Raw genomic sequence first — 20,310 nt, forward strand, 5'->3', positions numbered from 1 at the left:
GGCTATGGGTGGAAGGGATAATACAGAGAAGATTTCATTTAGCTTTGAAGTGGAGCCCTTCCTAAGCAAGAGTTTCACATTTGGGAGGGGGGCTGGGAGGAGGACAAAATTGCAAGATAATCCCTTTTTCTTTACATTTATTCATTCTGCTTAAAACAGAAGTGAGTTGAGGGGGAAGGTCTCTCACACACACAAATCATAGTGTTGTTATCTAGAGAGTGATGTATTTTCTTCTGTGTCTTCTCTTCACTTGAAAGACAATTCTCTTGCTTCTGATGCATGTACCTTCTTAAATGACATGGAAAGAGTAGGCAGTATTTTGAGGGATGCTCCCAGTAGGATTTTATCTTCATTCTTCTTTTGCTGCTTCTATTTTATTTATCTCTAAGGAATAAACTGTGCCAGACCAAGAGCCCTATGCTGCCTCTCCTAGGACATCTCTCTTGCTTATGCCACCTGCAGAATACCTTGCACACAGTATTTGGTGGCCATCCTCAGCCACTGGAAATGTCTGCTAAGCTTTCCTTCCTTGAAAAGCAGAGTAGACTTCTAAGTAGATTTGGTTTATTTTTCCCTTTGCAAAAGTCCTAATTAGTGCTGGCGAAGACAGTTTGCATTGCAGATTGCCATCTGGACAACCTTATTGCATGATTTTTACAGAGGTCTTGGGAGAAATGGAAGTCTCAAAGTCAAAAATAACTGGTTTTTCTAATCTTCTGAAAGTACAATGTTTTGCAAATCCTAACCAGGACTTAAAAGTGTACAGGATTTGGTGAGTTGTGCTGACACTTGCAAAAAACTCAAATCCTATCTTTTTCTGCAGACTGAAAATGCATAAGATAAAAAAACATTTTCTCCTAAAGAAATCGTAAAATTATTTTGAAAATAAAGTCCCTGTAGAGTCTTTGAACTACAAACAAAATGGAGTTGCCAATCAGAGTCCCCTGGTGTTATTGAAAAAATACCAGATTAATGTCAGTCAGAATAACTTCTTTTTAAATTAAATGCTTGAGTGATCCTAAAAATTAAGAGTTCATTAATATTTAGCATAGCTAATTGAAGTACTTGTCACCCACAGAAAAGAGAAAAATAGAAAGCCTTTAGCAATGGCTGCTTTAATATCAATTTAACTTGGACACAGAATGAAGAGACCTCATGCAGGCTCGCTTGGCAACACTGACGTTCTTTGGTCCTCTGTTTCTATCATCCATTGCTATTTTTAGCCCCATCTGTAAAAATATGTTTTTGCCAAGGAGCAAAGGCAGGATAAATTGCAGAAAGCATGTAAGCAAACAGAGAAATTACAAAGCTTACAGGGCAGTCACTGTTGCAGTTTTGTTAAGCTGCTTCCCATTTGTTCCCTGGTTTTGTGTTACCTATTTAGATAACAAAGCTGCTCAGGCAAGAACTTGGTCTTTCAGCTTTTTTGTTTATGCTTGAAGCCCACAGCACATTGTTTGTACCTATGTGTATACAATACTTACTCTTACAGGAGAAGATCTGCACTGCCCCACTGCCAGGAAAACTGGGAGAATTTTGTCGTTTAGCAGCAGCACTTCATACAAGCACCTATAATGGATGTAGGCAGCTTTAAGGTCTCAGCTGATGGTGTGCCTTTTCTGGGATGTATTACCTAGGTACAGTGCCATGCTGAGAGGTCAGTGTGGCCTGCAGGCAAGCCAGGAGTGGTGTCTCATCTCTGGCCAGCTCAAAATGGTGAAATAAGGAGATCTGTCAGCACCTCTATGTGCAGCCATGCTGCAGAGGTCTCACTGTCACTAAAACATGTAGGGTAACAACCTGAGCATAGTATGAAGCAAAAATAGCCAGCTGTGGAGAAGAGCTGCCATTTGGGGTAGGAGAGGTTTTGGTTATTCAGCATGGTTATTAATTTTTGTACCATTGAGTAGCATACCTGGCTGCTTGCTGGTGGGCCAGGAAGGTATGGGTCTGCCAGTGCCATGCAAATGTCTTATGTGGTCGCTGGGTCTGAGATGGCACAGGATAGTGTCATGTTTGTGAATTTTGCCCAGAGGGAAAACTTAGCTAGTGCGGTCCATTCTTACAGCTCTAATTTGCTCTAACTGGTCACTAACTGGAAGATGGTTTGTCTTGAATTGCTGATGGTTAGCAGCCACCTTCTCAGTGCTGTTTGTCCATTTGTCTGCTCGTGGTTTGTTTGTACGTAATTACCCTTGAGTGATATTTTCTTTTGGCATGCATTTCTCTGGGAGGCAATGGGAGTACTGCAGAGCTCCTCTGTCAGGGAGGGTGAAGGTGTAGGAGGTGTTCTTTGTGCATATGTAGTGAGTAAGGTATAGGGCTTCCTCTGCCGTATCTACTAACAGTACTATGTGCATGATAAAAAGAACAACAATTACTGTACTAAATACATGGAAATGAATTATAGCATGCTAGCTGTGTGAGCCAGAAAGCTGGATTCCTTCTTGAATTCAGTAGAAAATGTTTCTTTGTGGTTTTTTTCATCTCTTTCTCTCCAGTAACCCCAGGAACTACATACAGCACTTTTGTACAGCACCTTGTAACTTTAGCAAATACTGATTCACAGAAGTGGAACAGCCAGGTGGAAAATTCCTTTCAGGGAAGACGGCAAGCCTTCCTCATCCCGCAAGGAATGGGCTGTGGAAACCAGCCACTCTCTATACCTAATCAGACCTAACATGTGTAGCATCAATGACATGCTAATAAAACTGTCAGGCCTCGGGACCAGTAATTTACACCCATGTTTTTAGATTCTCTGTAAGAAAAAAGAAATTCTCTTAGTGGATGAAAAATGATGCGTGAATCTGTAAGGCTGTGCAGAAAAGAAGCAGATGCTGACATTTCTAGAGTTAATATTTTTCCCTTAAAAACACATCTGTCATCAGCCTCCACTTATAAGAGTGGAGGAGCACTTATCTAAATAAACATGGCAGCTGTTTTACATGATGGGTCTGTTTTTTGAAATAGTAAAAAATATCGTATCATTTTGAAAGGTATAGCTACCATTAGTGGTAACTTACAATAATAGGTTGGAGTGTGTAGCTGTTCCCTGCTATGGAATAATTTTAAATGACACTTTCTCACATTATCAGCGAACCTCCCTGCAAGGCCAGCATGAGTAGAGGGAAGGTTAATAACTGGAAGTGCGTGCAGCTAAGAATACTGCAAATGCTGAAAACTTGCTGAGGAGAGAGTTGTAGATTGTAATCTCAGGAGCATGTTTAAAAACATGAAGAGTAGGGAAAAAAAGACAAGAACTTTTTGAGAAGCAAATTATCAAAGTGCCTGTGGGATGAGGGTTACAATATAAATAATTCACATTTTTTCAAATGTCTTTGCTCTGCTAATTAACTTAACTTCTTTCCAGTTACTCAACGAATCCTACACATAAAAATGTATGATTCTGTTTCCTATGGGAATCTTTAATGAGTCACTTTACACTGATTTTAAGACCATTTTACATCATTAGACAGGTACAAAGGAGACTTAACAGGGCCGAGGAGAGACCTACCCTTGCAACCAAACCCAAATTTTATTTGCTTGCTTATTATCTCTCTTAGGGACTACTAAAGGCTTTTGATGATAAAGCAGAAAGCCAAATACAAGAATGCATTGTAATTTGCATTTCCAATTGCTTGTGGTGTGACCCGCATTTTTAGTCTTAATATGAAGTAAGTATTTGAAAAATTCTTCCTTTGTGGTATGTGCCCTCTTCATTAGGTTCTAGAAACATAATCCTTCTTTCCAGACGACCTAATACTTTCATATATATCTTTTCCTTTTTGACTGCTTGGTGGTGTTGCTTTATAAAGAGTGCCTTTGCTTTGGGATGTACCTCTATTCTGAAGTGCTTTTGTTAGCAGGATGCTATTGGAAAGGTAGATAGAAGTGTTTCCAACTCCTGCAGCAGTTTTTTTGAATGAAGTTGCCCATGTGCTATGGCCTGACCATGGCCTATACATATGGCCTTTACAAAGATCTGAGGTATAAGACTGTCCAGTTTGTGAAATGTCATGTGAGCTTAGCTCAGAGAGAAGTGCCAAGCTGGTTGGCTTGCCATAACAGCTCTGATCCAGAGGAAGAAGAGCACAGGCCTTTAGGCAGGTGCCAGAAGAGCTGGCCTGGCCAAAATATAGCCAGCCCTGGCATGCTATAGCTGCCTAAATGGTTAAATCCATATTTCTGTAGGTTCTACATCATGCCTAAGCTGTCCCTGAGGAACCTATGATCTTTATAGATCTGGGCATCAGCCCTTTACAGATGCATTGCTGCCAACGAGAAGCCAGTAATTAGCAACAGGATCTCAGCCATAAATTAATAGCAGTAGCTGGATATGAATTTTATTGGGGAAAAAGTTGGAAGAAAAGACAGGGGAGACCTGAGTGTATGTCATGGGCAGTGCAGGGCTGTGAAGAAGGAACTGACTTCTTATGATTTCATCCACCCTCTGCCCATGCATATGCAGATGGTTTGCAAGCTAGGAAGGAGGGAAGAACCTTATTCCCCTACCAGTCTTGCTAGTCAGGTCTGGGAAGTGTCAGAATTTGCTGCTGATGCTTCTGTAAGTCATTACCCATGGAGAAATGAGGAAGCAGTAGAAGAACTGTAATTTGTAAATGGTTCCTAATCAAAGTGCTTCCCAAGGCTATTCCTGGAAAGCCGCAGATTCCTCAGCACTCCTTGCTCTGGCTTGTGTTTAAGACTAAAATTTGTTACTTTCCCGTGATCACAGGTTGGAGTGTGCCCTACCTTTGAGTAAAGCCAAACCGTATCTCTGGGGAGAGACAGCTCTAGATAGTACAAAGCAGTGGAATCATACACTGTGGTATTAGGAATGTTACTAGGGCTAAGTAAAGTAGCGTTGGCCTACAGTGAGTCTCATCCTACACCACTGTAGGTAGACTGAGCTACCCTTGTGACTGTTTCAGTGTCGACACAGTTTCACAACCTGCTGGTTTCATAAAAATAGCCTAGTTTTCCTAAAACTTTGCTTCCAAGAAGTACTCTGAATGAGCTGCAGTTTAGCACTTTCTCTTCCTAAAGTCTGCATAACATTCAAAGTGTATTTTTAACTCTCTTTGCTAAGTGCTTAGGACAAACAGGATCTCCTGTTAATGAAAACCTTTGATGGATGCATTAAGGAAGCAGTGTGTATGTAATCCTATATTTCCTGAGGTTACCTCAGCAGTATACTTGAAGCATAACATTTAAGGAGGGTATGCGCATGCATAAAGGTCTTCTAAAAAGCTAGTAGTGTCCTTACTACTACTACAACAGTTTGATTTATTTTACTATAAATTTCTACAGGTATCTGCGTGTTTTATTATCAGACCTTCAGGCAAGGGCATCCATAAACCATAGAAACAGCCAGCAAAGGAATAAGTCTCAATCTCTCCAATACCTCATTGCTCTGAATCACTAAAGGAGATTTGTTCTTTTTGCTTGTGAATAGAACAGTGACTTGGTGTGGTCTATTCTGGTAGGTTTTGACCTAATAACAGTTTTTCCAAATTCAGGTGTGTAGGCACCTTCTTCAAAATTGTGTTTTTTTCCTCTTCCAAGAACGACCCTGGTTGGCTTTATTCATGACCTTGTTTATACATTTGCACTTCCAAAAAAATGAAGCTTCAAGCCATGCAATGAAATGACATTCATATTGTCTACAAGAAAGATCCATACCGTTGAAAATTAAGCCTTTATTTTGTATCTAAATGCCAGATGTCAGGATTTGGGCATTTGGAAATTTAATTCACTGGAGTCTTGCAATTTAGTCCTGTAGATAACTCAAGGCGAATTATTTAAAACTAATGCTCTAAGGCAAAGCTGTGCGGATACATCTGTACAGTTTCTTGTCGTGACCAAGTATTTTAAAGAATGATGATGAAGTGAGAGTCAGAATTGTCACCTTTCTCAGGACCACAATGGTACTAGTATTCTGTGTGTGCAAGAAACATTCTGGGGACGCTGGCGGGATTTAATAACTGTGTATCTCTCTGAACGAACTGTTCTGAAGGAAAAGCTGTTCTTAGAAGGGAGGCCAGTACTGCACTGTAATGTGGGAATTGGAAGTGGGGGTGAAGGTAGTTCACCGATACTGCCGAAGTGTGGGTTTTATAGAAGTACCATTTACTGTAGGACATAGCAAGAAGAGCTTGTAAGATAGCATCACAAAGCTTATGCTGCACAAAAAGAGAAGAAAAAAAAAAAAAGGAAAACCTTTGAGCAAGTTTGTCTTATGAAAAGCAAGTGCTATTTATATATATAAATATACTGTGGCAGTGACTATCATTTTGCAGGCATTGGGTTAGGACTTTGAAACATTATGCAAATGCACTGGTGGTGTATAAACAACTGTACACCCACTGGACTGTGCTTCATGTGTTCTTGATGCCAGTGAAAACAAAGCAGCCTCCAACTGATTCAGGGGAAAAGTCATGGCTGCAAGAAGCCAGGACCTGCTTTACAGAGCTACTGCTCTGCTTCTAATAACTGAAGTTAGGAAAGTCCCTTGGATTTAACCCTAAATTTGTTATTATCTGGGATGGGACATGAATAGGCTGAAGAAGCCTGTTAGTGGTTTTTAATAGGTTTTCTGGCCACAGACAGTTTCCAGCATAACATGTCTTATTGCCATTTTTCATAGAAACAGTTCTTTTGAGAAAAGAAATAAATGATCACGTGGGTCACAGCAAAACATCCATAGTCACTGGAGACCTCTGGTGTAACAGCTAAATTAGTCACAAATAGCTGAACTCTCTCCTGCAGTGGCATGCCAGAATCATTTCCTTGCCAATGTCTTTGCTTCCCTTCTGCTGTCCCCCAGAAGCTGCTGCTCTTTATTCCCAAGGTGGAGGAGAGCTCTGCCCCTTCCTGCAGTGTGGGGCTGCCCTCCTGGCCCCTTCCTGCTTACACGGTTATCTTGGCTCCGTTTCACCATTTTTCACCATTGCCCTGGGCAACTTCTGGGACTTTTGTTCAAAATGCTGTCATCCAAAGTGGACTGAAAATCAATGGAAAGACTCCAACTGATTTGTATGACCTTTGACGCAGTCCTTGCCTACATCCTGCTTTTAAATCCACCTCTTCCACCAGGTGTGTGTCTTCTAACCTCCAGCATTATAGAATGGCATTGTGCTATAGTGAGGGCTGTACAGCCCTACATCCCTACCCCTGTTTTCCATAGCAGTGTTCGTAGAGATGACTTGGCATGTTTGAGTGTGCCCTGTGCAGCAACTGGCAGGGGAAGTATAGCCTGTAGAAGGATGTCTGGTTTATAGAAAACACCAAGACGTGTGGAGGGTACATGCAGTTGTACCGTGAATGCAGCATTTCTGTTAAGTAGCTCTCTGTTAATAAAAAGCTGGTTTTAACTTCAGGAGTCTGAACCCTTTGGATACTGCTACCCAGCATGGACTATATAAGGTGCATTGGCAGTAATCAGTTTAACGTGAGCTGCAGCAAAGAAGAGAGTTTGATTAGTAAGTGTGTGAAATGGCAGCAAGTAATGGAGGTGATGTGAAAGGATTCAGACTAGAGGAAAAGCTGGATTTGAGATGCTGGCCAATAATCTGCATGCTGAAAGCAAGAACTAACCTGCTATGAGCATTAGGCATCGCTGGTAAAATTGAGAAAATGAAGATAACTTTCTAGATGCTCTTTTGCTGGGAAAAATATTCTGAGAAGTGATGCTCTGCTGCTGGGAACAGTGCCTGGGAGAATTAAGCAGCGCACAGAGGTGTTTGAGGTGTAGCATGAATCCATGCATCTCTGAGCTATGGAAAGATACTGTCGATTTTTTTAACTCACTATCAGCTAGCAGAAGAAGGAGTAGGCACTTATATTAGAGTTGAAAGCTTTGCCTTTCTGCATGTAACTTTAGAGATGTTAAGGAGTACCTAACGAAAGACAAAATAATTTGCGGGACACATTATGTCTGCTTGCAGGAGAGATTTATTGAGAGAAACAGGTCTATCCCTGGAAAAGCCTGAGTTCTTGAGGAGTCCAGGAGAAGGATTAGTAAGATAAAAGTTTCCAAAGCAGAATAAGTATGTAGGCTCCAGCTGAAAGCATCCAGCACTCAGGGTAGTTGCAGGCCAGTCTGGAACACAGGTATCTTGAATCTGCATAGGTACTGGGGAAAAGAAAACAGGAAAGCGAGGAAGAAAAATGCCTCATCTCATGGGAATGGTGCAATGGGTATGGACACAGATCTGTTTTATGTCCCATTGCCCCTGCTAACCTAGGAATAGAGATATTGTTCCAGGAGCAGCAGAAGTAATGAAGTTCTGTTTCTATGGATGTGTGGCCCTTGCTCCTTTATCTGCCCTAACTGCAATAATCTGAGTTTTCCTGCAGTGCAGATGACACAAGCACCAAGCAAAAGGCAGGAGGTGTGGGAGATGTTGCCTGGACCAGCTTCTGCCTGACACTGGGATGCTTTCCAGTGTCCTTTCTGGGAAAGAAACTGGGCCCTGCTGTCTGCAGCAGTCTGGTTTTGACAAAACTTGCAGGAACTTCATGTCCTTGAGATCGCAATGCTATTTCGATTTTTGCTATTTTATGTCTATATACCTTTTTCAGAGGAGTCCCTCGATCATCTGTGGCTGAGGCTGATGAGGGATTCACAAGCCACAGGTGTGCCCAGTTTGTGCCTGCATGAGCCTTCTTTCCTTAGGAAATCAGCCTGAAAGGGGAAAAGTACACACCGTGATTAAACCTTTCATGGCTTCCAGGTGAAGAGGGGCTATTTACAACATCACTTTCAACAGAGCCAAGAGCTCACTGCATAAGCCCTGGAGCCCAGAGGGTTGCTGGCTGTTCAGCTGCTCGACTCTGTAGCTAGGCTGGTGGGTCAGCAAGTGATTTGATTTCAGCCGGATTGTGAAGCCAGATGCAATATAATCCCAACAATCCTTCTGCAAAGCGCTATTAGACAGGAGAAATACGACCAAGTGCTGGTTGCACTGAGTCCCCTGGCTAAGAGCAGAGCACCACCTGACCTTCCCCAAGGAGCCCTGCTGCAGTTCCAGCAACTGTGAAATTTTAGGAGCAGTGTCTCTGCCTGTGCATACTTAAAGCAAGCTACTGTGCAACCTAACATTTCATTTTCCAGAATGTTCCCTGTCACCCAAGGCCAAAAAATACACTGGTTCTCCACCTCCTCTTACAGGAGAGTTGGTGCAAATTGTGTTTCAAAACTTGAAAGAACCAGGACCAGCAGCTCCCCAGCAGTCCAGTTTCAAAGTGGAGAGCTATACCCCAGCACAGTGTACTTCACTCTCTAGGAGGATGCTGTGATATTTCAGCAAATGCAGCACACCACTTCCTTCTGGAAAAGAAAAAAATTCTTTCCTTCATCTAAGCAATTCCAGGAAATGTGGCTCTTGAGAAGTGGAATAGATGGCAAGACTGGATTGGCTTGGCACTTAAGACGAGTCACTTTGTACACATGGTATTTGGTTGATGGAAAGCATGACAGTATTTAGAAGCTTCATCCTACCATAAATTACTAACTAATGGATAATTTAGTTAATTCCTCTGCAGCTGGATACAACCACATACGGATTAACTTCCAAAAGAATGAGGTTCCTGGTTTTAGGTCAAGATGTTCTAACTGTGACACTTTGTAACCATGCTTGCAATTTGCTAGGAGCTTGGGGACAATAATTTACATTAATTAATACATTAACAATAAGTTACATTAATCAAGCTTTCTTATTAATACAGCTTGTTTATGACATAAAGAGTACACCTAACTACTTGTATCATAAGGATGCACATGGAGGAAGAGGTGTAGAGTCAAACTTTTACCTGCTAGAAACTGGTGGAGTTTTTAAGCCTCCTCTTGGCTGTATCAAGGAATGCTTTTGTAGCAGACTTCAGAGAAATCAATGGGAAAGGATAGTTTAAGAATTGTGCCTTTGCTTTGCCCAGAGTTTTGCTCTAGAAATTTATTCATAAGAGTCTGTCATCTTATCATATGTAATCTATATACATTTTGGGTAATTTTTATGACATTTAAGACAGTAATTTGTATCCACACCAATCTGCATGATCTGGTATTAAAATGAAGGTGAGCTCTTTAGAGTATTTGCTGCCCATGTGGTTCTTAGGACACCACTTTAGACTGTCACTAGGACCGCTTTCTAAAGCCTTCCTATATCAGTGATATCTCAGCAAATAGGATTTGAGATCTAGATCGGCGTTTAAAAATCTAACACACACGAGACAGTATAAATACCTGCAGTTTTGAAATGAAGCTCAAGACTTCCCTATTCTGAATTTTATCCAATACTTTCTAAAGAGGCATTTTTAAAATCCTAGTCTAGACAACAGATCACGGTGCAGGGATGTGGGAAGCTCTGGCTTGTCCGTCTGTCTGTTTGCTGAACTGATTGATGTGCTCTTTGCTTTTATGCTGAGAACTGTTTTACTACTTTGTGCATTTCCTAAAAACCTTCTCCCTCCCATGACCCTTTCAGGGAACTCTCACTGTATATGACACCACTGTTTTGGGGACCCTCAAATACTGTGTAAGGGTGAGGTTACTTCCAAAGGCTGTCTGCCACGCACTGTATCTGCATTCTTACATGAATCAGAGTGTATTTCATTTGATTTGGGAGGGAACACCTATTTTATTTCCAGATTAAACCCACACTCTAAATACAGTGTCCTCTCATTTTTGTCCCTGAAGTCTACTTCCATGATACATGAGGGATTGTACAATTGATTGTAAACTCAAGGTATGGGTTTACAAGTGTGTGATTCCAGGAGCATTTTGAAGATGTTTGCATAGCACATGTTTCTGACCTCTTTTGTGTATTTAGCACATGTCTGGGAGTTTGTGGAAGTCTTTACTATCACACAGTAGTTAATATATTAGACAGAATTCCTGTTGACCAACAACTGTATGCAAGCCCATACACTATCCAGTTTACGCAGGAAGCCTTATACACATCAGCGAATGTGGTGGAGTGAAACAGGAGTCCTAGTATGCTTTAATCTTTTTTTTTCCAGACTGATAATATTCATCATTACATGAATCTCAAATGATATGTCTCTTTCTTTATCAGCAGATTTCTATTCATTGCCTTTATGCCATAGCTGTCACAAAAATTATAATGACTCTTAATATGTCCATGGTGTCTGTAGTCACCTCCACTTGCACTAGAGCAGTTGAAGACAAACAGTCATAGAGTTTTGTGTTTATTTGGCTTCTTTTGCCACTGGCATGGGGCAGACTTGCTCAGTAGTGACCCTGTTGAACTTCCAAAGGTATTTGTCATGCTGGTGGTGTAAAATCTTTATTCATAGCTGGAGACATCCTTGAACATCTGTCTTAGTTCTTACAGCAACCCCTGCTGAGGTGACAGTATGTGTCTGACCTTGCTCTAAATATCTGGAATATGTATCCTGCAGTTGAGAGAAATGAAATTTTGATATTTCTTTATGGTTTTGTTTTGTTTTGTTTTGTTTTTTCCCCTGTAAGGATAGCCTCACTGGTGACAAATAAAACCTTTCACACTTCTTCTAGAATGAAAGTTAAAAGTAAATGCCTACAATCCACTGCGGGCTGAATCCTAATACCAGAACTTAGACAAAATATTCTGCAAAATCAATGGAAATTTTACTTCTGTTGGAGGATTAGCAGAGTCTTTCAAGCACAAGGTGAACATAAGGCAAAACTAGGGAGGAATCTTTTTCAGATGATTTATAGTTTCACTAAAGCACAGAGATAAATTCTGAAAGTAAAATGGAAAATGAGATGCCCACAAGAAACATGGTTCTCGATAATACTGAAGTTAACCTTTAGCATTAAATAACATACATATAAAATATTATTAAGTTTAGATATGCTCATTGTCAGTAGCAAACAAATTGGGAGTATGGAAACCTCTGTTCTGAGATTTCCTAAGTGCTTTCAAAATCTGCTTATGGCAAGGGCAGCTCTGTTGTTGATGGTCACTGTTCTCACCCTAATGGTAGATGAAGCTCAAGGCTCTTGAAGATGAGTTGCAGCAGGCTGCCAGCCTTTGGAGAGTTTTTGGACAGACAGTTTTTTCTGCAGACATTTTTCCCTCCGTCTGCCCTAGCACACAGGCTGCATACGTGCTGTGCACCAGGCATGTGGGTAGCCTGCCCAGAAACTGCGCTCTGTCCCTCATCCAGTGTCTCCAGTGAAGTCAGCCACAGCCTGGATGGGCGCGTCTCTCAACTCTGCCAAGTTTCTTGTGTCCTTATTGAACAGCGAAGTATCATAGTCAAGGTAGGAGCTTAGCAGAAGTGGATGGGCGGGTAGCTAGACCAGCTTCATGCTTTAATTTTAGGGAAGACTCATTATCTGTCTTTCTCAAAGATGGACCTTTCATGGGAGAGTTAGAAAGTGCTATTTCATCTTCTCTTTTCCATCTCTTGAGGAAGCTGCTGAGATAACACCTCAGCCCATAACACCCTCTGAGCCGATGCTGGGGAGCCTCTTGCTCTGTTTTGCAGCTACAAAGTGGTGGCAGGAGTTTCAGTGGTTTTGTTTGTCTCTGAGGTGAAAAGTGAATCTTTTCATTGTAGGCTGTAGCTTTCTTACAAATCTGTTACCTCCAGAGGACTGTGGACTGCAGCAGCATCCCCTGATTAAGGCTTCACATTAGCTATTGCTCAAGGATTTATTTGCTTAGCTCTTGAATAGCATTTCTCACAGGAAGCAGATGTCATTTGTACTTTATTGGTCTGTGCTGGCTTCCAGTTCAGGTTTGATTTTACTGGAAGGTGCTGCTTTGGACCTGGAATATTCTGGCTGCCTGGGAGATGTTATGCTTAACAGGGAAATGTGAGCTAAAAGCTGTAGATGTAATTGGGAGGTGGAGGAGGCAAGGTGTTTACTGTGCAGTTCCCACCCTGGCTTAGGCCATCCAGAGCCAATCTTTTTGCTCTCCAGAGTTATTTTTTCCCTTGATTTTTTTGTTGAACTTTTGTTGCACTGTTTTTTCTACACGGCTCTATTCCATGCAATTTAAAGCACTGGCAGCACTAGTTAATACTGCTTTGAAAGCTGGTATTCTGAATGCGTTGTGTGGTTTGAATTGCAATGACTGAGGCTTTTAAGAAAACAGGAATATTGTGTAGGTTTTGATATTTCCTTATAGTGCCCAATAAGCTCTCTGTCTAAGCTCTGTAGGGCAAGTAGAATTACTCTTATTTAAATGCTACAGGTTGATTTGTTTCAGACTGTCTTTGAACTTGCACCCTAGCATGATATTCAAGCCTGGAAGCACCTATCTGGGACAGCAGCAAGTTAGATAATAGTTTGGTGTTAAAAAGCAGTGCTACAGCTGGAAGCAGGAGTAGCAGTAGGCTAAAGAGAGAGATGCAACTATACTACTTTGTTTTGTGCAGAGGAGAGGCCAATAGAAGAGGTAAAAAAGAAGCTATAAACAAAAGGCTGAAATGAAGAAATATTTTACATTATCCATGGCATTCTGTATTTTAAAAAATATCTGTACAACAGGCTGCAAAGGCAATGTCTCAATAACGTGCTAATCCTGAGCTTTGATTTAATCTGTCAGAGAACCCAGACTCCAGAGCAGTTCCACAGAGGCATAGAATATGTGAGTCTTAAACACAGAAGCAAGGTTGCAAGAAAGGACCGGTGGTTTATCTTCCACAGTTGTAACCCTGATCCTGTCACCAGGTTGTCTGAGGTCTCCATGCCCTACTTTCCCATTTGTTGAATTGTCACCGAAGTTTGAACTTTGTCTTCTCTTAGCCTTTTTCCCTGGGCTGAATGACGGCACTGCTTCAGAGAGCCCTCTTTGGTATTTTCTCTTTCATTCTGCACCTGTGTCTCCTCTCACAGAGCTATTCCCTGAGCATCATAAGGAACATCAGCGAAGAATTCATTTAGTTTTGTCAAGTTGCTGGTCTGACCCTTAATTTAGAGCAGTCATTTCAGCCTACAATAAACTCTGTGTTCCTGCATGCTGCAGTGAAAGAATTACGAGCAGTCCTTAGCCATGTGCATTCAGGATGCTTTGGTAGCCCCACGGGACAGGTACACTTCAGTGCCTGAAAACTCATTGTAGAATGGGGGTACAGTCAGTATGTTGTTTTCTGTATAATAGCGTTATGCGGGTCTGCCTGTATGTAAAAGCTTTTACATGATTCACTGAGGCCATTAGGAGTGGAATGGCATACCATCATTTTAGGCACAGAGCTCTTCAAAATGAACGGCTTTTTCCATCTTTCCCCGGGGAGCCCTGAGAGGCATCCAGCATGTAGGTGGGAGGAGACTGTTCATAAGTCTTCCATCACGGCATCCAGGAACACAAAGCTTATTGTTGGGATGAGCCTGCAGCTCTGAGTGATAAACAAGGCAGGCAGTTGGATGAAAAGGGCTGACTTCCCTTGTTGAGACAAAGGCGGACTGATTTTTAAAGTTTAACAACCTGGACCTCTCATAAGCATATGCATCACATGTTGGCAGAGGGTCCAGAGCTTAACACAGTATTCTATAAGCACAGTGAAGTAATCAGGCAACAGAGCAGAATGAGAACAAAGATCACTTGCCTGATTTAATCTTAGACGTACATATATTGTGCTTTCCTCTTTGCTGTGCTTTTTGCCTCTCTCTTTCTGATATTTATTGATACACTAGGATATATCCTGTCCAGGTTGCTTATTTTTTCTGTTTTCCCCCCACATTCATTCTCAAAATTTCATATGCCCTCTTGGTTTTCAGTCTTCTGAAGAAAGCAGACCTTCTGGGTTTACATAGTTGGACTCTAAGGCTAACAAGAATGTGCTTTCTTAAGTGATTTTGGCTTATTTGGTTTCTGAGGTCACTAGCATAGTGGAAGAACACCTGCTCTCATCTTGCTTCAGCACTTAATCCCTGTCCCAGACAAGCCTAGAAGGGCATGGCACAGGAGGTGAAGAATAATGTAAAAAATTGCTCAATAACTTGTTTGAACATCCGGAAGGGTTCATGGATAATGATTTTATTCTCCCTGGTTTTCTCATATCCACCAAGAAATATTGTTTCTTCAGCTATTACATTCATTGCTTGAAGGAATTAAAAAATATGAATAATCCAAGGTCTCTGCAAGCAATATAGAAAGTGTTGAAGGACAGTTGTACACATTCCTTTTATGCCTGATGCAAGCAGAAATTTCTGTTGGCAAATACTGCTTTGGCTAAGGCTTTTCAAGACTTGTTACCCGTCTGTGTGGGTGTGTGCATGTCTATTTGACATTTTGCTTTGTTTTTTTTTCTAACTGAGCCTATTTTCCTTCAGGGTGGAAGGACACAGTGCATCCAAGAAGTCTGCCCCATTCTTTCATGTCCCCAGCACCTCAGTCACATTCCTGCTGGACAGTGTTGCCCCAAATGCTTAGGTGAGTGGGTTTTTTTTCCTGGGAATTTTGTAATTAATATGATACGTTTCTGCGTAGCATCTCTTATACCAGTATTTTACAATACTGGTAAATTCTGGGAGGTGGAAGAGACAGTATTGCTCAGTGGAGTTTATAATCTACAGGTTTTAACAGGTACTCGGTGTCAGCGTGCAGGGTTGTGATGGGTGGTACTAAGCAAGCACCTGCAGAGAAGCATTTGAACAGAGACTCGCTGGCTGGGTTAGAGAGACAAATATAGAGATGTTTCCCACCTTCACTGCATATTTTACAAAGAATTTTGAGGTGGGAGGAAATATTTTGCTGGAGTTTGCCACAAGAAAAAGGCCTCAGCAGCTCATATTTTTATTCAAGTGTGCATTTGCATTCTTGTTTTTGAGGAAATGCAGGTCAGAGGAAACTTCTGGACTGAAACTGCATTCTTAGATGCTGTTTACAGAGAGGCCAGGGACCCAGGAGTCTGCTTCATGGTTGCCTTCTTAAGGTGGAATCACAGTTTCAGCCAGGAATATTTTCAATTACGTCTTTCCAACACATTTTAAAGGATTAAGTCACTGACCTCTAAGAACGGCAAGTTCTTCCAAGCCATGCCAAGGAAGGCAGTGACTTATGACCTTATTTCACTCTTCCCAAGTCCACAGATCCCACAGGTTAACATTCCTCAGCATGTATCCCTCTCATCCTACCACGTACCCTAGTTTTAATTTGGTCTATGAAGTTGTAACTCACTCTGGAAAATTTTCAGAGCTGATAGCTCCCAGTTTTTCAAGAGAAACATTTTGTCCTTTTAACTATATCTTTGCTAATACCCAAGTCCTATTTCCAGAGCCAGGTTAGGGGAACAGAGAGGTCTAGCTTTGGAAACAGCAAGCCATAGAGAGTTCCAGCTTCTCATAATACTTTAACATTTTTAACTGCTTGAAACAAACCTGAATTTATTTATTTAGTTAGTTAGTTTGTAATTGAGGCATGCTATAGATAAATATCTGCCTGGAACATTTAACCACATCACCAGAGAGTAATACAGGAGAGGAATTAAATGGAGAGGAGAACAATCCAAACATCAAGCTTCTATTTTGGCTGAAGGCATTTTTCCTTTCCTTCTGTAAACTACGCTTGTCCTCTCTACTCTGTGCTTTCCCAACCGGGCCTTCACCTCCTTGATCTGGGCATTCAAAACCCAGCTTTAATTTTTCACTGCTTCATGGGGATTTTTCTACAGATTCTTTTTTCCCTCTTAGAAATGTCTGTAAATGCATTTACTATATAATAATGATTTCTATTTTATGTGGTCTTTGCTCTGAAATATGTCATGTATCTGTGAATAGATAATGTCTGTTCACAGGGAAGTGTTGAAAGTTTTGGAGTGGAGGTAGAGCCAAGGGAGGTGTAGAACACTGCATGGCAATTGGGAAAGAGAAACACTTTCAGGGATGCTGAGGCATGGTTTTTAAAGTATCATATGGAGGACCTCCCTGCAATTGAATTCCTGATGCTCAGCATATATAGCTCAGAAGAATGATGTGGACTCTACTGGGACTTGAGTTATTAGTTTAGCTAGTGTTTGTGAGCCAGAAAAGCTGACCATTAAGCCAATATCTTTACCACCACGTCTTTTAAAGTGGTAGCTCCTTTCTCAGTGTTTTTTTTACCAGCTATTTGAACCGGGTTGGCCACCTGGAATTGTGCTGGGTGGTTTGCAAGGCATGGCAAGAGGCTGTAAGACAGAACTGGGCTTTTGTTCACTTGTTGATGTAAGTTATGCAATTGAAGTCCTGGCCCCACATATAGCAATAGAAGTGTTATTACAGGCAGGACTACAGCTAGGCTTTGCCCATAAGTGATGCATGTATGTAGACCAGTTCCTTTTAGGGCTACTGAGCATCCTCAACTGATTTCATATGTCAGTCCTGCAAGACAAATTAAACCTTTTCAGAAAGATGCACATAAAAGGAAGGCTGGTTGTGCAAGCACAGATTAGTCCAAGGTAGTTAATTTGCAAGAGAGAGATGTTCAAATTGTCTTTAACTGAACAATAGCAATTATTTCTTAACTTCTGTTTAATAGTTAATTTAACATTAATTTGTAAAAACTCAATGCTAATCCAATGGATTTTGTTGTGTGCATATCCTTTTTTTTTTGCTTGTATCTCAAAGTAAAATGGAACCATTATCTTTTAAGCTGTTCTACATTTATCAAGAATTATCAAAAAAGGAAGGAATTACAATGTGTCAAGACCTGGTGGTTTGAGAGCTAAAGTATTGACCTAGTACTTACTGACCTACTGCATGTACTTACAGTGGCCATTCCCTACCTTGGAATTGATGCCTATTTAACATCAGACCTCAGAAATTATAAGCTGGGAGACTGGCAGCCACTCATAAAATAACTTATTAGCTGGCTGCCACCAAAAGTAAACAGGGGAGGGTATTCAAAACCAGGAAGATAAATACAGTGTTTTTATGAAGAGCTCATGTTCATGTGTCATAACGGTCACTTGTGTAAAATAACCTGCTGGGAAAGAAGCTGAGGAATAACAAAAGCTTGCAGAACTGCAAAGTGTGTTGCAGCTTGGATTTGAAAGTGCTTGCAGGATTGCAGGACTTCAGGAAGGATTTGATATTGGTGCTGCCTTCCCTGTGTAGTGCTCTAAACCTTGCCTCACTCCCATGAAACCCAAATATTTTATGGGTTATGGAAACTAAATATCTTGTGTTGCCCTCAATCTGCTCATAAATGATGCAAATGCATGTATTTCTTGCAGCCTTGTGTGAAAACAGTACACCAAGCTATCTTAAAGAGACCAAACAACACCTGTGGCTTTTTTGCATCAGTGTCACTGAGTTGCTTTAGTTTGGCTGCTGTGAACCCCTGAGGTAGATACGCTAAAACCAGTTAAGGCTGCTTTATTTGATAAGTTATTGCATTAAGTTAAAGGCTGTTTAAACTAGTCTAAGTGTACCTACCCTAAGAGTTTGCAGTGCTTAGCTTTTATGCCTTTAGCTGCACTGTGCACTTTATGGTGAGAAGGAGAAGAAGGATTTTTGCAATATAAGCATGCCATAAATCATATTTATTTTCCCTCCCACGGTAGAATTTGTACAGATGAATGTGTGCTAGAAGAACAGTCAGCTGTTAAAAGTACCTATTTTTTTCACACCAAAATGGAAATACATAGCAAATGACACATTGCACATTAATTTGGTCTGGTGACAATAAGCCCTACTATTTTTGTTGACGATATGGCATCTTTTCAACCACATTCTGTTTCTATTACTGTTTATTTATATTCAGGACAGAGGAAAGTGTTTGACCTCCCGTTTGGAAGCTGCCTCTTTCACAGCAATGTGTACGATAACGGATCCTCGTTTATTTATGACAATTGCACAATGTGTACATGTAAGGTAAGTCCATAATTGCTTTGGTATTGTGTGCTGCTGGTTCTCTGGCTTAGCAGTAATTTGTAGGCTGTGGAACTGTAAGCCCCGATACTGTTCTTCTTTGGCGTCTTGTGTGGTCCTTGAGAATCTGATCTGAAGAGCACTTGCACTAGCAAAGTTTAAAAAGTTACTGACTGCCGCAGCTGAGACATGGTGCCTGACTGTGTGATGCAAAATGAAGTTACTCAGATTGCATGATCCTCCTTAAGTTTGCATTACAGTGCAAGATTTTCTAAATGGTGAATTACCACATCTCTGCTGAAAGGCAGTGATTTCTTTCACTGTGACCACTTGCACTTTTGCATCTAGGCAGAAAAATTAGCGTCACCAAATCAGTCAGATTTTGCAGGCCAACAGAAGTAAGAGCTGGGCTTTAGCCTCACAAACCATGGAAGATTCCATAAATCTGGTAAATAATTTTTATTTTCTCTGAGCTGACCTGTTCACAGCAGCTGGGCCATAGCTTGGGCGGATGCAGTAACTGAGCAAGCAGAAATGTTATGGTAGGGACACACAGGAACACAGACATCTTGGTGATGATTTGATGATTTCCTTTTGTCCTTTTGCCTAGGATTCAACAGTGCTGTGTAAGAAGAGGTGCTTACTGCCCGGTGAATGCAATAAAAAAAAAGACCACTGCTGCAAGGAGTGTGTCTCCTATATCTTTCCTGAGGAAGTGAAAGTGTGCAAGTTTGGCAATAAGATCTTCCAGGTAAAGTGTCAGGTGACCCAAGAATAGATGCCATTGTAACAGCTGAAACAACACGAGTTTACTGTAAATTAGTATTGTGGCTTTTTTAGCAGAATCCTCACCAACCTGGTTGATGATGGAACAACTCAGAGCCAAAGTTTTTCAAAATTTGCCATCTGCTGGGTTTTTTTTTTGTGAGTTAGTGTAAATTCTGTTGATACACAGCAGTTAAAGATAAGTTGCTCCTTCATGTGACATGTTTTTCTCTTCTCTGCTTGCAGAGATTCAAGCTGCTGTTTCATGACAAGTAATGCATTTTTAGTAAGAGATAGTAATGCTCTGCTTTCCCAAACAAACACTGAAATTCATGGAGAAGATATTCTGAGTAGTACATAGGCTTTATCTGCTGATCCAGAGTCTCTTCCACAGCTGAGCCAAGAGGAGCTTTGTGGAGTTCATCTTGGCTGCAAGTTACACATCTTGATTTACTACTTTTCATGTCTCTGCTAAGGACAGCACCCCTGACATCTTATATGTAATAACTGTTATCTCCTGCACTCTCACCCAATGTTTTCAAATCACAAGGGATTCCCTGCAGAACACTTCTGCTATTGCTGAGACCCTGTTTGTTTTTCCAAGTGGTGCAGCTTTTTTCACACTGGGTCAGAAAAAGATTCTGTCACCTCCTGGGCCATCTGTGAATTAAGAGACCCTTGAATCAGATCAAATGTTAAATCCTTTGCAAATACTTGGTTTGCTCAGCCAGAATTGC

General features: G+C 41.1%; 1 protein-coding gene across 12 annotated transcripts in view; it reads left to right on the top strand.

The window, feature by feature from the left end:
• Positions 1–20,310, top strand: part of BMPER (BMP binding endothelial regulator) — a gene marked incomplete at its 3' end in the record, with an annotated part of 150,602 nt that overhangs the window by 62,771 nt on the left and 67,521 nt on the right. For all 12 annotated transcript variants that reach the window (XM_080383303.1, XM_080383292.1, XM_080383298.1 and 9 more), the window contains exons 7-9: positions 15,290–15,389; positions 18,702–18,811; positions 19,419–19,559. In XM_080383303.1, the coding sequence (XP_080239429.1) occupies positions 15,290–15,389; positions 18,702–18,811; positions 19,419–19,559 (351 nt within the window). The remainder of the gene's footprint in view (positions 1–15,289; positions 15,390–18,701; positions 18,812–19,418; positions 19,560–20,310) is intronic.

Source organism: Falco punctatus (genome assembly GCF_963210335.1).
Source record: "Falco punctatus genome assembly, chromosome: 4".
Taxonomy (NCBI): Eukaryota; Metazoa; Chordata; class Aves; order Falconiformes; family Falconidae; genus Falco; species Falco punctatus.